We start from the raw sequence: 19174 nt of genomic DNA on the forward strand, positions 1-19174 counted from the left end.
ATAAACACACAGCACTAAGTGGCTTCTTTTGCTTTTCTCACACTCTGAAGGATGCTGGTTGTTTAGCAAAAAATGCACATGAATGGCTCACGTCTTTCCTCTGTCTGGGGCTTACAGTAACTCAGCCTGGCTGCTGGAAGTGGCTGGGAGAGGCAGGAAGAAGAGGATGCACGTAGGGAGGAAATACTCAGCTCTGGCTACAGCACAGCACTTGTGCAATCTCCATTTCAGATTGAAAGAGACACAACACATGCAGCTTACTACTCACCATTCACCCCCTCTGTACAGCAACGAACTGCCACGTCCACAAAAGGCAGGGCCCCCAGCACACACAAGGTGCCATGCAGACAAAGCCTCTCCAGTGCGAAGGCAGAGTCCTACCCCACACAGCAAGGCTAGGGTCAAGCTCCCGACATCATGAATGCACATAATTTCACAGAGCAACACCTGATCCCTTCCACTGACATCTGTGCCTCTGACACAGAAACCAGCACGACGGGCATCTAACAAACAGGTCTGGTTTCAGGCATTGCCCACACTGCCAATGACAGCAGCAGCAGAATTTGTCTATACACACAAAAAAAACCCTTCTCAGCATCCAGTTTAGCAGCTAATTTAATAGAATCATATATTATGATATGGTGCAAACTGGAAAGACTTGCAGCAGAGGTTTCAGTCATAGCTGGAATATTTAATTCTAATATTCTTCATGCAATATTTTATTTACTGGTTGTCAATTATGAGACTGTCATTTATTCAAATTTTTTCAACATTACAAATTTTAGCATTTTTCAGCATGGGTTCCCCAATTATCATGATATGTTAGAAGGACCACAGTAAGAAAATAAACCAATGGAAAATAAAAACATCCATTATTTACTTAACTTTATTGTAAGATGTCAGTTATCAAACATTTTTACTCTGTACACACCAAGAAACTAGATAAGGTGAAGCATTATTTAAGTATCAGCAGAAAGGCATTTCTACCAGTTGACAAGGTGACCCTCCAGCCAACACTGTGACTATTATTGGCTGTCCATCTATAAAGCATTTCCCTAAACACAGGGCACTTCCTGATCCTACAGCAGCCCAGCTCACAACCAGCAACATGACTCTCTCCTCTTCCCTGTAAATAAAGCATATCACTGTAGAAGAAAGAGACAGAGAAGGTGAAGACGAGACTCTGGCTTTGCTGCTGCTCTGCAATCCAGCAGTCACTTGTACAAACTTCACTGAACTTCAAGCTGTGGCTGCTCCAGCAAGCCTCCACAGCTCATTAAGCTGCATAGATCAGTTTGTGCAAAAATACTGCGCATTACAGACAGATGCAAAGTGGGAGCAGTGGTATAAAACATGAATTTCACACTCCCATATATCAATTCAAAGGTAACAAAACATAAGGTCTTTGCTTGTACTCTGTTTGCTACATTCTCCTTTCAGATCACAATCCCCCACCGCTGTGCCAGAGACCTGCTCCTTTGTAACAGCAAAGCAACTGACTGAATGCCAAAAATATACTATGTAAATAAACCCTGAATGACACTGCAGAGGTGCCCTGGAATTAAATTGCTCCTTTTTAACTACACTTCTTTTTGGTGATGGTCACACAGAAACTTGTGTCTATAAAACACTGAGAATTAGTCTTACTACCACTGTATGTGCCCCAAGACAGGCACATTAAATCTCTGTTTGTGGTCAACCAAAACAACAATGAAGCAAGGATGCATCCCACCCAGAGGCCACTGGAAGGCAAGCAGGAATACTGAGAGCATAATTTGTAATGCTTTAAAATCCAACATATCTGTCCTAGCAGAACATCTTGTAGAAGTTTAGTAGCACATGTAGATCAAGAGGTCTTCTACTGAGCTTTCTTCTGCTTGTTGATTGCATAACTAATCATGATCATAATTTTTTTTTTTTTGACCATGCAAATAGTTTGTTTAAATTTCTCAGATGTTAAGACTCTTCAAAACCTGTGAGATTTCAGCATGGTGCTCACAGACAAGCCAGTGTCCATTAATAACACCCATCCCACAGGTCCCACTATAAAAGCACAGCAACAGAACTAAACTGTGTTCCTGAATTTAGAGATGCCATCTGAGTTACGTTATCTTAGTACACCAAAGGCTTGCTCACAGCTTCCCCAGCACCAGGAACTACACTGCACAGCCATCAGGTCAAATATCGTACAGAACATTCTTTTAAGTACAGATCTTTTTTGAGAACCATGCATAATGAATACTACATTCCCAAAGTCAGAGATCTAACTTTACAGCCAAGGTTTTTGACATGATCTTCCATTTTTCCACTAGGGTCTCCTGAATATCAAGAGCATTGGAGGATAGGGAGGGGACAAAGCAGAACCCTCAGCTCATAGCTTCACAAGCACATTCATTTACTGTCTTCTAACACTATTCAAACTATATAAACCTTTGCCTATCACATTTATCATTAAGCAGTTTGCACTAGTGTTTGATTACTTCACCAGACATTAGCTGCTCTTGAAGGCAACTGAACAGAAGTAGTGCAGCTAACCACCTTTTAAAATGTCACTCTTCTCAACAATTTGAGACAAACAAAAAAAAATCACTCCATTCAGGGCTATTTAAAAAAAAAAATCACTCCATTCAGGGCTATTGAAATACCAAAATATGTACAAATTCATTTATTAAAAGTGCAGCCATTTTGTGATCCTAAGAAGGGAATTCAAGAGTCTCCAAAAAGGGATCACATTTCTTTACCTTTAAAGAACAGTCTTGGGTTTTAAGAGAAAAAATTCTCTTCTGACAGAAGCCTGCTGTTGAGGTTGGCAAAATACATTCTTTATCTATTCCTGTATTAACCTTCTTAATGTAGCATTTTCATTTCAACTAAAAAGAAAAGGAGGCCCTAGAGTTTAGAAACCTTAAAAATGTGAAATGTGGGTTTTACATTACCAAAAGACAAAAAACAAAAAAATCAAATGTATTACTAAAACTCCTGAAACAAAAAAAAAAAAAAAAAAAAAAAAAAAAAAAAAAAAAAATTGATAATGTTGTGGGACACCTGTCTTATCTCACTCCTTTTAACACCTGTTTTGACAGAGACAGTAGCTTTCTACAAATTCATTCAAATGAGGGCTCCAGTGCTACCTTGTGACACTTCATCATCCCCCAGGCTTGGCCATCCACCAAATTGCTATAATTAACAAAGCAAGAGGATATTCTATGTATTTAAAGATACTTTTGTAATTGGTATTTCACCTTCATGGAGAGCTAGAACTGTGCTACAAGCCCTACACTAAGAACCAAAAAAAATATTTTATACCACAATTCATTAAACATAATTCTAATAATCAAAGCACAGCTTCCATGGAGAAGTGCCACTATTCTACCTTACAGCCCTCTTTTATCTATTAATGTAGTTTAGCGGTATCTGCTTGTCTTAATGATGCTAAGCCTGAAAGATACAACTCAACTAGTTGGTAGGAAAATCTGTAAGTTTTTGAAAATTTTGTAAATCATAGGCATAAATGTCTAATTTGCAAGTTAACTGAGAAGGCCAGATTAGTTGCCTATTATCAAGATACACCTACACAATCACCTTCTTTGTTTCAATTAATATTCAAACCCATTGTGGAAAAACAAAAGCATAGAAGTAGTTCAATATTTCCACCAGATGTTGTCCTGTCAATTTTTCATACCGAGTTTACAGAATACAGTTCCATCTTTACTTATGTGGAAAAATCACACTTAGTAAAATGCTCCCTGATATCCTATTTCCACAATGTGCAGTAAAGAGCAAATTGCTTCTGTAAAATAAAACATCTGGTAGATTTTCAGTCACATCTGTGTGCCTTAAAAGATTTATGAGAAGAATTTCATCCATTTTTGTATAAGATCATTTACAGAGGCAGAAGTTAAGTCCATAAAAATGAAGAAGGATTTTTAGAGCCTGGCACATCTCTAGGCTGTGCACAGCAGGGCCCCAACAAAAATTGCTTTGAAAGGTGTTTCTCAGAATTTTACCATTAGAAAAGCTTTCATTTCCTTTACATTCTTGGCTATTAAAACAGTTAAGAGTAACGTAGTTTAAAACTTCTTTTCCTCTGTATGAGAAAGGCAAGCACCTTTATGATTAAGACCGAATACCTTGTCCCCGTTGAGGCAAAAACGGGGAGGGGGGGGGGGGAGAGAATAACTTTTATGGCACAGTAGTGAAGTTAAAACAGGAAAACAAACAACAACATATATTAAAAAACAACAACAACAAAGCTACAACAAAGTCCCACTCAAATCCCTAGCCGCCTTCTGGGGCTGTGAAGGCGGATGACAGCGCACGCAAAGGCTTTGCGCGGACACCAGCGGAGCCCGCCGGGGCGCGGTCCCAGCCGGCGGAACATCGCCGCGGCTCTCCGGACCTCGACGCGGCGCGGCGGCGAAGGCTCGGGACAATCCACCGCTCCCCGCCCGGCGCAGCGGCCCCGGGGCCGCGGGTCCCGCGGGCTGCGCTCGCCCTCCGCGGCAGAGGCCGCCTTACCTGTGCGTAGTGTCCCGGGGCAGGCTCCGCCGCCGCCGGGCAGGGAGGGACGGAGGGAGGAGGGCAGGCGGGCGGTGCTGCCGAGCCGCCCGCGGCAGCGCTGCGGGGCGCGCCCGGGCCCGCGGATGCGCCGCCCCTGCCCCGGCAGCCCGCAGGACGAGGTAACAAAGGCGCTTTGTGACAGCCCCCGGCGCTGGGAGGCTCCCGGGGAGCAGACCCCGAGCTGCTCGACGGGACAGGGAATGGACGGCGGGAGCTCTGCGGGAACTCGTGAGCAGCCCCGGCCACGGGCGAGGGAGCGCCCGGCGCCGTCGGGAGGGGAGCGCTGCCCTCTCCCGGCGCAGCGCAGGGTGCGGCGGGGCGCGGCAGCCCCCGCGCTCCACTCGGCGGCTGGAGCGCTCCGCTCCCGGGGCCGCGCTCCCGCAGTCACCAGCGCTGGGCTAGGAGCTGCCCACGCAAGGGGCTGGTTATCAGCTTGCTGCTCAGCCTTTCCACGCGTGTTTCATGCTGCATAGAGCATGGACCGCGACAAACCACGCCACGGCTTAGCTTCTCAGCTGCCATGTATACATGATATGTAACTTCACCTGCTCTTAAAACCATTTAATATTGACTCCCTAAGGCTTTTCTGTCCACCTGTTTCACTGGTTAAGGACAGTGAAGGACTGAAGATGTGGGGTTGTGAGTACCAGACTGGGGGTAGAGACTGAGCAAGTCTCGACAAGTGTCCTCTTCCTCCAACTGTAACTTAGTTCATAACCTGTCTGCAGTAGATGGGCAGCATACTTTTTTTGTAACAGCAGTGTTAGACTAATATTAAGCAAATCAGACTGCTGTAACAGAGCAGAGGTCAAAAAGATACCTCACTGTGAGAGATGAAAGAGGATTTTGCTTCAGCACGAAAGAACTATGGGGTACATGAAGGAAAAATGTTAATTCTGGTTTCTACTTGTTACCTAGGGTTTAGGTACGGTTTATTTGATCTGTTCATTGCAACTGTTAAGTGCTGTTGGGAACTGAGAAAGAAGCTATGTTGAACACATAACCAAATAAGGAGAAAGGTGAAACGGGAGAGGAAAGAAGAGTAGGCTGTGGAGAGAGACTGTTAAGTCTCTAAGTACCCAACCAATGGGAAGGGGGTCAGGGGAGGCCTCGAAAGGGTATAAACATAGAACAGATACGTCGGGCAAGTTTGTCACCTGAACAAATATTAGATTTCAATACAGAGGTAGGAAATCCAGCAGAGCTTAAAATACAACTCATCAGTCATTCCAAATGTCTTCCAAATTTCATTTTACTAGTCCTCTTAGACATCAAGACTGTGTTTTCATATTTTCATTCCATTTTGATTTGTGTAGAGAATATCTCACATTTGTTTCCACATCTACCTTAGCAAATTCACTTGGAAACAAATATTAATAGCAAATGTTGTAATGCATCAAACTGCCATAAGATACAAATATATAGAGAAAGGGTTGAAAGGGACCTTTAAAGATCATCTAGTCAAAGGCCTTGCAATAAGCAGAGCACTCCTTCAACTACATCAGGTTGTTCAGAGCCTCATCCAACCTGACAATGAATGCTTACAGGCATGGAGCAATTACCAATTCTGGGCAACCTGTTCCAACATTTCACCAGCCCCATTGTAAAGAACTTCCACATGTCTAATCTACATCTACCCTTTACATTTTAACCATTACTCCTTGTCCTATCACAACAGGGCCTACCAAAGTGTCAGTGCCCATCTTTCTTATCAGCTCCCTGCAAGTGCCAAAAAAAGCCACAATAATGTCTCCCTGGAGCCATTTTTTTCCCAGGATGAGTAACCCCAATTCTCTCAGCCTGTCACAGGTGAGGTGCTACAGTTTCCTGATCATGTTCATGGCCCCTCTCGGGACCACCCCAACAGTTCCATGTCCTTGCTGTGCTGGGACCCCAGAGCTGATGCAGCACTGCAGTGGGGTCTCAGCAGGGCAGAGGGGCAGAATCCCCTCCCTGCCCTGCTGCCCACCCTGCTCTGGGTGCAGCCCAGGACACTTGTGGCTCTCTGGGCTGTGAGGCTGTGAGTGCCTGTGGCATTGTGTTTTTTAAAGAATGTTAATGTTTGTTTTATTAATTGTCTTCTGTCTGGAAAATGGTTTGGTCCCCAGTTCCCCCTAGATGTTGCCCTCACAATGGTATGTTCTAAGTTGTTTTCCACTTTCTTTTCCCGCCAGTAGCCTGCCCCTCAAAGTGCTGATCCTCTGCTCCTCCAGTCCCTTCCCCTCCTCATGGTGCTGCCCATTTCCGCTCCCTGTTATGTTATCCACCCCTTTATTTCGAGAATTTTCGATGGCAGTCATCCTGGCCTTGTTATATGATTTGTCTCCGGGGCTTCTCCCCTCCTCTGTACACTCCTCCCCTGTCCTGAGTCCTGAGCCCATTGGTTGTGTTGTGCCTCCTCCTCCTCCCTACACACCCACTCCCCTTAAAAGTTCCTCCCCAAGCGCTTCTCCCTCGACACTTGTCCCTCGTCCCATCGAGGAATAGTCTCCTTGGTAGTCACACAAGTGTTCTCTCTTTGCTTCCTTCGTCTTGGATTCTAGTAGCTTCGCTCTCGCTTGTGCCACCCACGCCACAGGCGGCACCACCACCTGGGGTCCCTCAGGAGGACTTGGGTGGCAAATCTTGTGGCCTCCTCCAGCCAGGCTTCAGGAGCAGCTAGTCAGCACTGTCTGGCTCCTGTGGCCGCAGAGAAGGGCTGTGAGTGCCCATGGCTGGGGCATGTCCAGCCTCTCAGCCAGCCGCACCCCCAAGCCCTTCTGGGCAGGGCTGCTGTGATCTGTGCATCCCCACCCAGCCTGTGCTGGTACCAGGGCTGCTCTGAGCCAGGTGCAGCACCTTGCACTTGATCTTGCTGAACCTCATGAGGTTCACATGGGCCCCTCGCCAGGTCTGTCTAGGTCCCTCTGAATGGCATCCCACCTTTCATGTATGTCAGCTGCACCACTTGACTTGGTGTCATCTGCAAACCTGCTGAGGATCTCACTGTCTATGTGATTGATAAAGTTATTGGATGGAACCCGCTTTAATATGGATTCCTAAGGGATATTGCTGACATATTTCTGATCTCCAGCTGAATATTGAGCCCTTGACCATCACCCTCTGGATGCAAACAACCAACCAAATTCTCATCCACTTAAGAGTCCAACCATCAAATCCATCTCTCTCTACTTTAGATGCAACTAAACACTATTTTAATCTAACATTTTCCTATGCTTCTGCTAGCCACACATCAAACTTTAAAGCACTGAAATGGATACACACTATAGACATGAATACTGCCAGTAAGAACTAAGAGTATGTTTTATGTCAAGTGGTTTTCAAGCCATAGGGAAAAAACTATGCTGCCAAGAGAAATGTGCTCCTTCAACTCCAAGCAATACCAGTTCACAGAATAAGGCTCCAAGATAAGCATCCCCTCCATCCCCACTCCCAAAAATTAATTCTGTGTAAAATCTAAGTGATATTGCCTGATAAAGCCACACAATTAAAAGAAGTACACTGATTTCCTAAGAGATGGAAGAAGTTCTAGGTCTATTGACACAAACAAAATAAAAAATAAAAATAATTAAGTAAGCAGCAAGGAAACTAGAAGTTTGAAGTTTGCTCCTCATCATTACCTCTTATCATTCTAAGTATTCAAAACCAGTAACAGTAGTAATCAGGAACATACATTGTTCACATCACAATTTAAGAGCAGACCTAACACCACTCCATGCTTTTCAATCACAACTGTTAAGATTTTAGGTAGAACTTGGAAAATTGTTCTAGCTATTTCTACCACTGATATCTGCTTTTCAATGTCTTCCATGAGCAAATTAATTTTGCAAGAAATTCCTATTACATACCAAATTCCAGGCCTGGGGGAGAATTCAAGCCATAGAACAGGTTAGGAACAAAGCTCTACCCTACTGTCATACTACATGTACTCAACAGCCTTTGGCACACCTCTTTCCATTCTAGTCATACTGATCCAGCCCTGCTTGAAGTTAAAACAAACCATTACCCTAGTATTCAAACAACGGACTCAAATTCCATCTACTGCACATTGAAAGTGACAGAATTACACAAAAATTTAGTTTTAATATTTAACTTGGTATTTTCTCACTGGTACTTTACTCATTACATTAATTTAATTCAAATTAATTCCTCTTTAGAAGTATTATTTTCTAGAAAATTGTAACTCATAAATACATACACCTCATTAAAAAGAGTAAACTAAACTTTTCCAGTATACCTAAGCATGCACTTCTTGAGTCATTCTGTTGTGCACTGTGAATTAATGAAAATCTTAAATGGAGACGAAGCAGGGAGAGAAAAAAACAATTTAGTCAAGTGTTATCAAATGTGTCTGCTGTTTTTTGTATTTTCAAGGATGTGAGATCAGATATTAACCTTAAATAGAGTGACACATTAAAATTACAAAAACATCAATTATTTTCTGGTAAATAAAAACTGAAAATTGGTGACTGCTGACAGTACTGGACACACAACTGCAGTGGGTTGGTGCTGGCCACACACCAGGCAGCCACCAAAGCCCCTCACTCACTCTTCTGCAGCTGGACTGGGCAGAGAAAATATAACAAAGTATTCATGGGTAGAGATAAGGAGTGGGAGAGATCACTCTTCAAATACCATGATGGGCAAAACAGGCTCAACTAAGATATATTAATTATATTTATTTCTAAACAAAATTAGAGCAGGACAATGAGAAGTAAAATAAACCCGTAAAAACACCTTCCCCTCACCCCCTCGCTCCTTCCCAGCTCTGCCTCCTCCCCCAGTGGCACAGGGAGACAGGGAATGGGGGTTATGGTCAGTTCATGACCCGTGGCTTCTCCCACTGCTCAGGGAGAAGAGTCCTTCCCCTGCTGCACTGTGGGCTCCCCTCCCACGGGAGAAGATCTCCAAGAACTTCTCCAGCGTGGGTCCATCCCGCAGGCAGCAGTCCCGCCAAGCTGCCGCAGCGTGGGTCTCTCCTCCACGGCTGCAGTCCTGCAGGGACAGGCTGCTCCAGCCTGGCAGCGGGGCCCCTCTCTCCGTGGGTCTCCCAGGGGTCACGGCCTCCTCCAGGCATCCACCTGCTCCGGCGTGGGCTCCTGCACGGCTGCAGGTGGATCTCTGCATTCCCCAGGGATTCCACGGGCTGCAGGGGCAGGGCTGTCTCACCGTGGGCTGCAGGGGAATCTCGGCATTTGGAACATCTCCTGCCCCTCCTCCTTCACTGACCTCGGGCTCCACAGGGTTGTTCTTCTCACCTCTTCTCACTCTGCTCTTCTCTGGCCACAATTACAACTGCACAATAACTTTGTTATCACCATTTCTAGTTGGCCCAGCTTTGGCCAGCAGAATGTCCATCTTTAAAGCAACCAGGGATTGGTTCTGCCAAACATGAGGGAAGCTTCTGGCAGCTTCTCACAGAAGCCACCCCTGCAGCCCTGCTGCTACCAAAACTGAGGCCATGTAAATCCCCATGTAAATCCCCATGTAAATGTAGGAAGTTTTGTAACTCTGAAATAAAACTATAAAACTAAATTGTTTGAAAAATATTGCATGGACAATCTTGAAAATGTCCTCTTTCTCTGTCTTCAGTAATCAAGCCTATTCAGCAACACAGTTTAAAAGATAGAACTTCAACACAGAGAGGCTTATTTTGAAAGTCACTATTATAAGAAGTTACCAGGAGCACAGGTCACGTCTTTCAAGTTCACAATTGTGACAATTTGTTGAGATGGGTGTCAGTAATTCCTATTTGTTTCAATTATCTCCGTGACACCATTACTTTTGCTCTCTTCTAGACAGGTATCTCTTTTCTTAGTAAAAGTAGCAAACAGTGTATCCATCATTCCCAAAACTTCTAGTAGTTCTTCTTGATAGTCAATTTCTTTTCCGATAGCTTGCTGAAGTTTCAAGAACTGTTTATCAACTATTGCTGACTGCCCAACCACAGGCTGATAAATGTCTGTAAAGAAAAGTATCAGTAAAGAATCCATAAATTTATAAAAAGAGAAAAATTGTATTAGCTAGTTAGAGATACATTTAAGGATTCTAGCAGAAGCCCAACATTCTGAAAAAATAAGACAACTTTAATGTTGTCTGTTCTGAAAGCATAAGTTGTATGTACTTACAGCAGCTGTATGCCAAATTAACAGAAACAGAAGATTTTATGACCTCAAATACTATTTTCACCTCACTAAATAAGAGGAAGCTATTTGTACTATGTAAACACAGAAACATGAGTATCAAAGGTACTTAGAAACCACAAGGAGCTTCCTGCAGCCTGTACAAATCAAATCCTGATTATGGTAAAAGTTATCTGGAAATATCTGTTCATTCTCTTGACACCAAGCCCACACATATAAACAGCCATTAAGGTTTGGTTTCTTAAAAATGTAGCACTTTCAAACTTATTTGCAAGCTAGCTATATGGCTTTGAGAATCTTTTTTGTATTGTCTTACCAGTGATCATATCGGCAACAATCACCAGCACAGGAGTAAATCTAGGCTCAATCACACGCCTGCAAAATTAGAAGACATACATATTTTACTGGTTTTTCAACTGTACTCCACCACCCAACAAGCAGCTTTCTCACATAGGCATACAGACACTTTTTTCTTGATGAAGAGATATCACAGAACAGCAGTCAGAGATGCAAGTCAAAAAGACCCACATACGTGGTGGTATTTACCCTCTTCCTTTCAGGAAGCCAGTGGGGCCTGCAGGAGTGTCAAAAAGCCTTGAGTGCAAAAAAATTTCATCAAGGAGACAGAAAATAACAGACTAAGGGTAGAGTGTCTGGCAAAGAAGTAGAATAGCTTATCAGCTATTCTAAACCATTCTGTGCTAACAGGTAAACTGTTTCCAACCTATCCCAAAACCTTGGTACCAGAATAGAAAAGGCGTGTGAGATTTCAGGAGTACCAGTGTTCTACCAGTGATCTGTTGAAACTGTGGCAAGTTATTAGGAAACAGAAGTGTCAAAATAGTCAGAGGGAGCTCATGTTAAAATAATACCTTGCCACAAAGGTAAGCAGGAGATTAACTTGCTTCTCATCTCGGCCTGCAAGTGCACTTCTCAGTGTTCCTCTGCGATGTAGTTCCTGCATGACTGCAACCGTGACTTCAGGGGTATGAAGCATGATGGGTGGCTGGACACACATAAGAAGAGTTTACTACCAAGGCAACATCTTTACACACAACACTGGTGTCAGCAAAACCAAAACAGAACCCAACTTAGACTCCCTTCTAGTTATACACTAAAATAAAATTAGTATGACATACAGGGAAAATTAATATCAGGTGACAACACGAAACTCTGACAAGAAAAACCAATGCCTCACCTCTAGTACTGCATCAAGAGCCTTGGAAGACTGAAAGCTCCTCAGCAGCTTATCATATTTTCTCAAAACACGTTTTACAGGTTTACTGACACAGAAATCTTCCTAGAATTCAAAAAAAAATAGTTCAGAGTAAGACAAATACACACACACACACTCACAAAATGGCTTAGATACATTACCATGAATAATTTTATATATTCCTTCCCTTCCCTTTCTCCAATTTAGCACATTCAACTAAACCACTTTTTCAGAAATGTTTCAGTACATATTTTCTTACCACATCATACCTGTTTTGGCATGTAACTTCTTCCTTTCACATAGGTTCTATATGCTGGTTGTCTCTTCTTTTGAGAGTTTTCATTCTTTTCTTCCGGTTTTCTGTGTTTAACATTTAGCACCCCATTGGTCATGCCTACAACTATGGTTTCATCTTCAGGCTAGCACAAAGAAAGCACAGAGTTAGGACCCAGTGTTTTATCTGTGCTCTATCATACACATTTTTATAGTTTTATGTTTCATGACAAGGTTCAAATCACAGTATCATAGATGACTTAATGTGGAAGGCACCTCTTTGAGGTTCCATGATTGAATGATTTGTTCAAAGCAGGGACAGTTTCCAGGCTATGCTCATAAGCAACATTATAGATTGACTAGTGAATCAAGCTCAATTATGCATTAACACTGTTGGGGAAGATGAAACAGGAAAGCTTCATAAATATGACTGTCTGGCAAAATATTTTGAGAATATGGAAACTATAAGCAAGACTGAAATGAAAGCAAGCTTTGAGATACCATGTCTTAGGTACTGAACAACTGGAAAACAATAGTATGGCCAGCTGAAGGTAATCCCCTTTTTATTCTTCACACAAGTATCAGAAGTGTGGAACTCCTTATCAAGGAATCTAGGTAAGGTTTCAAGTTTAATCAAGCTCAAGGAGAGACTGAACAGGCTTATGCAATAGTAATTCATTGAATTACACTGAAACTACACTTTGATGATTCCCATCTCATCTGAAAATGAATTTGGGAGAATATCAACACACTTGCCCTGCATTTGGTTTTCTATACAAATTTCCTTATGGCTGGCTATAGCTGGAATTAGACCCACCTTTGATTTGACTCAGTAAAGGCATTATAATGTTCTCATATTACCATTTAAAATTCAAATGGTTTAGTCAACAGAAAACAAGATTATGCTTCAAAAGATGTATTATACACACTCTAGAGATGCTAAACTACAGGTACTGCATATTTTGCAGATGCCGTAGAGTCTTAAAAGGCTATGGATTCTTCATGTCAAAAGAAAAAAAAATATCCAAGCTTATTTTAGCTCAGCTCCCTAGGTAATACAGTAGGGAAATGAAGACACTCCCCACACATACCTTCCCCTCCATTCCAGCAGAGCAGAACAATTAGCAAAGGTAGTAATGATCCCTCACAGGCCCATTCACCTGTCCTTCAGCGGCTACATAAGGGGGTACTACATCACAACAGTATTGCTTAAAAACTGGTGCCAGCCTCCATATTTTTGGCCAGGAGATAACTTATCCACTGGAAATCAAGTGCTTCTGAAAAGTAAGGGTCCCTGCTGTCTGCTTCCTAGGCATGCCTTGACAAATTTGTTTATGCTCACAACCTTCTTCTTTCTTCCTCAAACCAACTGACACCAACTTTTAAAGCAAGTTCACACCCTATTCTGAATTTTTTAACAAATTAACTACTTTTTTTTTCTGCTATGCAAAAGGACTCACAGCATTCCTGAAAGGCAAAAGGTGAGTACAATCATCTTAAAGTCAAAAGACCTCCCTTCTAAAGTGAATACTTTCCCTATGATGTACACTGACATTCATAAACAGAAGACATTGCATTGATTTAGTAAGGTAACATTGTATTTGACTCTATTATGTTTAACACCTCTTAAGTGTTTGTTACTCAGGAGAAAGGTATCCAACCCTACTTTGCATGTACAGCATTCTTCTGGAACACCCAATAGCCATGAAAGCAGCAGTTATTTACTGTAGTGACTTAAAAGGTATCAGAATTCACTTCTAGTCTAGGAAGACTTCTAATGCACTTACCGACAATGCAAGACTGAGGATGGATGTTGCATAGTTGAAGCTGTGGACCACTTTGTAGGATGTAGTACTGTAAATCTTCACATGCCTACAAAGAGCAAAGATATAAAAATTGTTAGTAAAGATTTACTGTAGTCACTTTACAGGAACGTCATCACTCTCATCTTCTACAAATCATTCAAGGAAACTGATAATTAATACAATGCATTCCTCAGACTACCACTGAGTTTCTTGGGTATTACTCCTGGAACAGTAATAGTCTTTTAAAAGGTATCCACAAGTCAAGTCAGGAGTGCTCTTACCTCAAAAAAGGTGAAAATGGGGCAAGAACAGAAGTAGAAATTGAAGGCAGGCATAGTGACTATTTGAATTCAGAAATGCGTATTAGGAAAACACTAAGACAGCATCTCTTCAAATTTGTTCTTAAATTTTAAATACAAGATCTACTAGCAATATCTGGGAGTAAATCCGTAGATATTCTTGTATCCAGCTGCCCCTTAAGGATTTGGTTGGAAGCATGAAATATTAAACAAATTAGAAAACAAAATATTATCTTACAAGGACAAAAGCTATTGTTATGTAACTGTAAAGCCTGAGGTAGCCTAGGAAATACAGGATGGAGGAGGAAAACAGATCCACTGTCATTTCACATCACTTTGTATTTCTAATGTCTAATGTCTCAGACACAAGTCATCAACGGAAACCAAACAAAAAAAGCAAAGAGGTCATGTTCAGAACCACTCTTGGGTACAAGAAGCAAAAGCAGAGAGACGCAAAACACAGGCTTTTAAAAATGAGTGCTAGTACACTTTCAGATATTTAAACTGTATTAAAGTTAAGAACAGTTAACTACCAAAGCCTGGAAAAGTCATTTTAGAGATTTTAAAAACTGAACAATTATTCAGAAGTTCCCCATATGCATCCCCAAATGGCACACACAATCCTTATTGATATTCAGATTAGTAAGAGGAAAAGGTTAAATTCTATCATAGAATCAATCATAGTACAGTTTGAGTTGGAAGGACCTTTTAAAGCCCATTGAGACCAAGGCCCCTGCAAAAGCAGAGACAGCTTCACAGTAGGTACCCTGGCCCCAAAACATACCCTCAAATAAACCCCAAAAACCACACACAGGTTAACAGCGATGTGAAATAATACCTTTCAAAGAATAAAAGTCCTAAAGAATGCAACCACGAGGAAGTCACAAAATATACCAACCTGTCAAGGGATCCTGACAATAACCTTTGCCCAGAGCTGTTCAGGCACAAACAAGTCACAGTTTTATGGTGATTTTTAAGTGAAACTAGTAACTGTCCACCTTTCAGTACATCCCAAACTTTGACATATCGACCTCCTGTGAAGAAGCAGCACACAAAACATACATATGTATATATTTCTGCCTCTCCGAAGAAGTTTTCAGAGTGATGCAGTATTTCCTTCACAAGTACCTTTACCTCTTAACAGTTTTCTGTACCTACTCACCACCCTCTTCCCTTCTATCTCCTGGCACAAGCCTGCTCTTTTTTTTAGCCATTCTGAATGGACCTGAATGAGTCAACCATTCTCCAATCACACTCAACACCAAAAAAAAAAAAATCTTCAAACGATGGGATTACAATACCTCTAATGGACTAGCAACAAGACACTAAAAAAGCTTGTAAACATTATGACAAAGACTGTCCTATCCTTTCAAAACCTAAGTATGTTAATTTAGAAGTGGGCCAATTAGAGTCTGCATTTTGTTATTAGAAATGATTTTGGGGGCAGGGGGGAAGTGGAAACTACAAGAATATTAAAACAAAGACAAAAAGGAAGGAACCCTACTTGCACCCGCCACATAAACGCAGATTCCAACAGAAGATATTTGAGAAATCCAATTATTACATCACTTACCACTTCATTATCAAACGAAAACGCGACACAAAAAGCAAGTAGCTGAAGTATTTCTCAAATGAGGACCACAGAAAAGATATTTGATTTATTTGCTTTTATAAAATTACCTGCAGATACTAGAAGTCCACCAGATGGAAAGAGAAGCACGCTCTCCACAGGATGGCCATGCTCTATTGTCATGACACTACTCTTTGTTCGTGCATCAAACAGTTTCACAGTGTGATCATAGGAACCTGCAAATATCAGCATAAATCAGTTTCATAATTTCAGCTAGTTCAGGAACTAAAATAGCTGTGTCCTATCATCATAAGAAGTTCCTGACTAATAGCAATAGTTTTAAATCATACATGTAAAAACACCTTGTAACTTACCTTGGTTAGTTTACCGCCTTGGGGCAACAAATTTTCTAATTCTAACCCTAGCAACATGTCAGTCTATAAGAGTAATTTGTTTTCATTTCATTTCACTTCCATGAATGAAGTGTATTTATAATAATAAATATCAAGCAACCTGATGTTCTTGTGCCTCATGAAAAAGGGAATACTAGGTGTTTTCCACAGATTGATACAAAGCCATTGCTAGGAAAACCAAAAGCAACTGGCTCCAAGTAACTCCACATGACCTCACAGTTTTGAGTGCACCAGTTATCGGCTGCAAAAACTACTGTCCTGCTCCAGAAACTTGGTACAACATTTCAGTCGCTCCCAGCCAAAAGATATATTCAGAGCATTTTCTTTCACAAGTTCTGTTAACCCTAATAGACTAAACCATAAAGATGCTAAAACTCAGTTCCTGCAGCTTCCCTTAGAACATCAGTGTCAGGGTTTAAAAAGCAAGCAAAAAAAGGAAACAATAAAGTAGGCATTGCACAGGCAGACTAACCCTTCATGACTAAAATACAATAAATATGACCCTACTGTATCAAAAACTATCTTTCGGCATTTTTCTTCAATTCAGTCTAAAAGAAGTATAAATAAAATATAAAACCAAACCTGTTATGAAGACATCTGCATTCACTTTACTTGCACAGCCACATCTCACATAGTCAGTATGTTCACTGTAAGAGATAATTTCTGTGGCACTCGGAATATCCCATAATTTTGACGAATAATCATCACCACCGGAAAATATTCGGTATTTATCAGACAGGAATCCCACTAGATGAACTGGCCTAAAAAACAAAGTTTACAACACCCAAAGTTAAAATATATTCATGTTTCAAGAAGAGTTGGCTTGTACAAAGAGTTTGATTAAGTATTCTAACCTAGAAGTGCAGTGTTTAATATCAGAAATTACAAAGCCTCACTTTGTAACAGCAAACTTCAAGTATGGCCGCTTTGAATAATCTTCTTGCCCTTTAAAATCACTATTGAAGTCTTTATTATCACTGCGGTATCCCAACAGGTGTTGGCAGAAAGCACAGGTATGCAAATGCAAGTGTGCACAGGTATGCAGTTGACTTAGCCATTAGAACACCCAATTTGCAACCAGACCTCAAAGAGAAACACTCTCAGGGTCAGTCTGAGTTATTTCCCACTGAAAGGGGGATTCTTCTTCTTCTACACAGATAAAACACAAATCGATTCTTCATAGCACAGAAGCCTGTGGAAGCATTACCACTGTCTTCTCTCCTCACTGATACATCAGAACTCCTGATTTCTTCCTCACCCCACGCTACCATTATGCACTTTTTCGGATTTGTTTTTGGAGCTTTTTAAGGAATTCCTGCTTTTACTGGCAGGCATTTTACTGGTGTGTTTCTTCACTGTTTCTGTTTGGACATATTTTAGAACTTTTTTCCTACCAGCATCAAATAAGATGTTCTTATCAATGTAATGTACTCACAAGACAGTATCTACACAACATATTAAGAGACACGTATATGAAAGAGAAATGTATTTACTTTTCTGCATACTTGATTCATATTTAGATTTTTTCAAAAAACTAACTCCCATTTAAAATTTAACTTAAGTCTACTTTTCAGTAAGATTTACACAAGACAGTCGAAAGCTAAGTAAATCAGTTCTACTCAGATTTTCAGCAGCATATGAAGCAGGCATACGACTACAATCCAACAGAAATACTGAATATTGCTGAGGCGCTTGAACGGGTTGAGAAGAGGGGATGCCCCTTCCCTGGCAGCATTCAAGGTTAGGCTGGATGGGGCTCTGAGCAGCCTGGGCTAGCAGCAGGTGTTCCTGCCCTGCAGCAGGAGGGGTGGAACCAGATCACCTTTAAGAAACCATCCGGTCTGTGATGAGCCTGCGGCACACAAATACAGCACACAAGCTTTCACACTCAAACAAAACAAAGCAGTTCTGCCTTACTTGGTATGACCCTCGAACTGCCTCAGCGGTGCTTTGCCGCTGACGTCGAAGAGGCAGATGCTGCCGTCCTCGCTGCCGGCGGCGAGCAGGCGCCCGTCGTCCCTGTAGGTGGCACAGTACGCCGCGTCCCGGAAGCGAGAGAAGGTCTTGATGGGCTCCTGGGAGTAGCGGCCGTAGATGTGGATCTGCCAGAACAAGAGGGATTACATCTCCCGGTGTCCTACCAGCTGAAGAACAACGGCACAAAAGCCACTTACCCTCGAGGATGCTGTGACAGCGTAGTTATACGGCGGGACCGGAGAGAAGTCAATTTTATTTACTGCACCGAATTCCTTTATCTGAACAGGTGTCTAAAACAGTTGTGATAAAGATCGTTAAATACACATAAGCACACCATCAAATATGAAAACAGAAAAATAAAAGCTACTTTTCCTACAAAGAATTCCAGACTCCATTAGAATGAAAACGTTTTTTGGGTACAATGACAGTGAGTTTCACATCTGACAGGCTACTCCTACTCTCTTAATTTTTTTCCAATTAACGCATTACCACTTACCATTAATTATGAGTCCTGAATTTAAAAACTAACTCATACGTGTTAAAAAAAAAAATAATAATAATTGCACGAAAGTAGTAAAACAAGGCATCCTGGGGCAGCAACTGCGACTGTTGGGCCGCTTCCTCCTACCTTGTATCCCCGCCAGTACAGCGTGTCCTGCGTGATCCTCTCCCCGAGCTTGGGGCACGCCTGCACCACCACTGGCTTGTACGCGGCCATGACGCGGGGCCGGGCCGAGGCTCAGCGGGAGAGGCTCGGGGCTCAGCGGGAGAGGCTCGGGGCTCAGCGGGAGAGGCCTGGGAAGCGGGAGAAGCCCGGGGAGCGGGAGAGGCCGGGGGAGCACCGGCGGGCTCTGGGCACACGCCACACGCCGCGCCGGCCGCGAGGGGAGATGGCGGCGGCACCGGCAGCGCGTCATC

The 19174-nt window shown here is 42.3% G+C and overlaps 1 protein-coding gene across 1 annotated transcript; it reads right to left on the reverse strand.

Annotated features, from left to right (window-relative positions):
- Positions 1-8846: 8846 nt before the first annotated feature.
- Positions 8847-19135, reverse strand: UTP15 (UTP15 small subunit processome component). The gene is made up of 12 exons (XM_084224626.1): positions 18885-19135; positions 18454-18546; positions 18197-18381; positions 16862-17040; positions 15977-16102; positions 15195-15330; positions 13980-14064; positions 12189-12338; positions 11902-12003; positions 11576-11709; positions 11020-11078; positions 8847-10522 (listed from the first exon to the last, which is right to left on the reverse strand). Exons 1-12 carry the CDS (start codon positions 18972-18974, stop codon positions 10299-10301), a joined length of 1563 nt encoding a protein of 520 aa, XP_084080752.1. The 5' UTR covers positions 18975-19135; the 3' UTR covers positions 8847-10298.
- Positions 19136-19174: the final 39 nt, after the last annotated feature.

This window comes from Fringilla coelebs (assembly GCF_963513975.1).
Source record: "Fringilla coelebs genome assembly, chromosome: Z".
NCBI lineage: Eukaryota > Metazoa > Chordata > Aves > Passeriformes > Fringillidae > Fringilla > Fringilla coelebs.

Excerpts from the sequence above, each read along its gene's own strand:
- UTP15 (XM_084224626.1), bottom strand. The coding sequence starts at position 18,974 with ATGGCCGCGTACAAGCCAGTGGTGGTGCAGGCGTGCCCCAAGCTCGGG. Across the intron at positions 16,103-16,861 it reads TGCAGATGTCTTCATAACAG|GTTCCTATGATCACACTGTG; the intron begins GTTTGGTTTTAT and ends TGATATTTGCAG. Across the intron at positions 11,079-11,575 it reads CTGCTTACCTTTGTGGCAAG|GCGTGTGATTGAGCCTAGAT; the intron begins GTATTATTTTAA and ends CTAATTTTGCAG.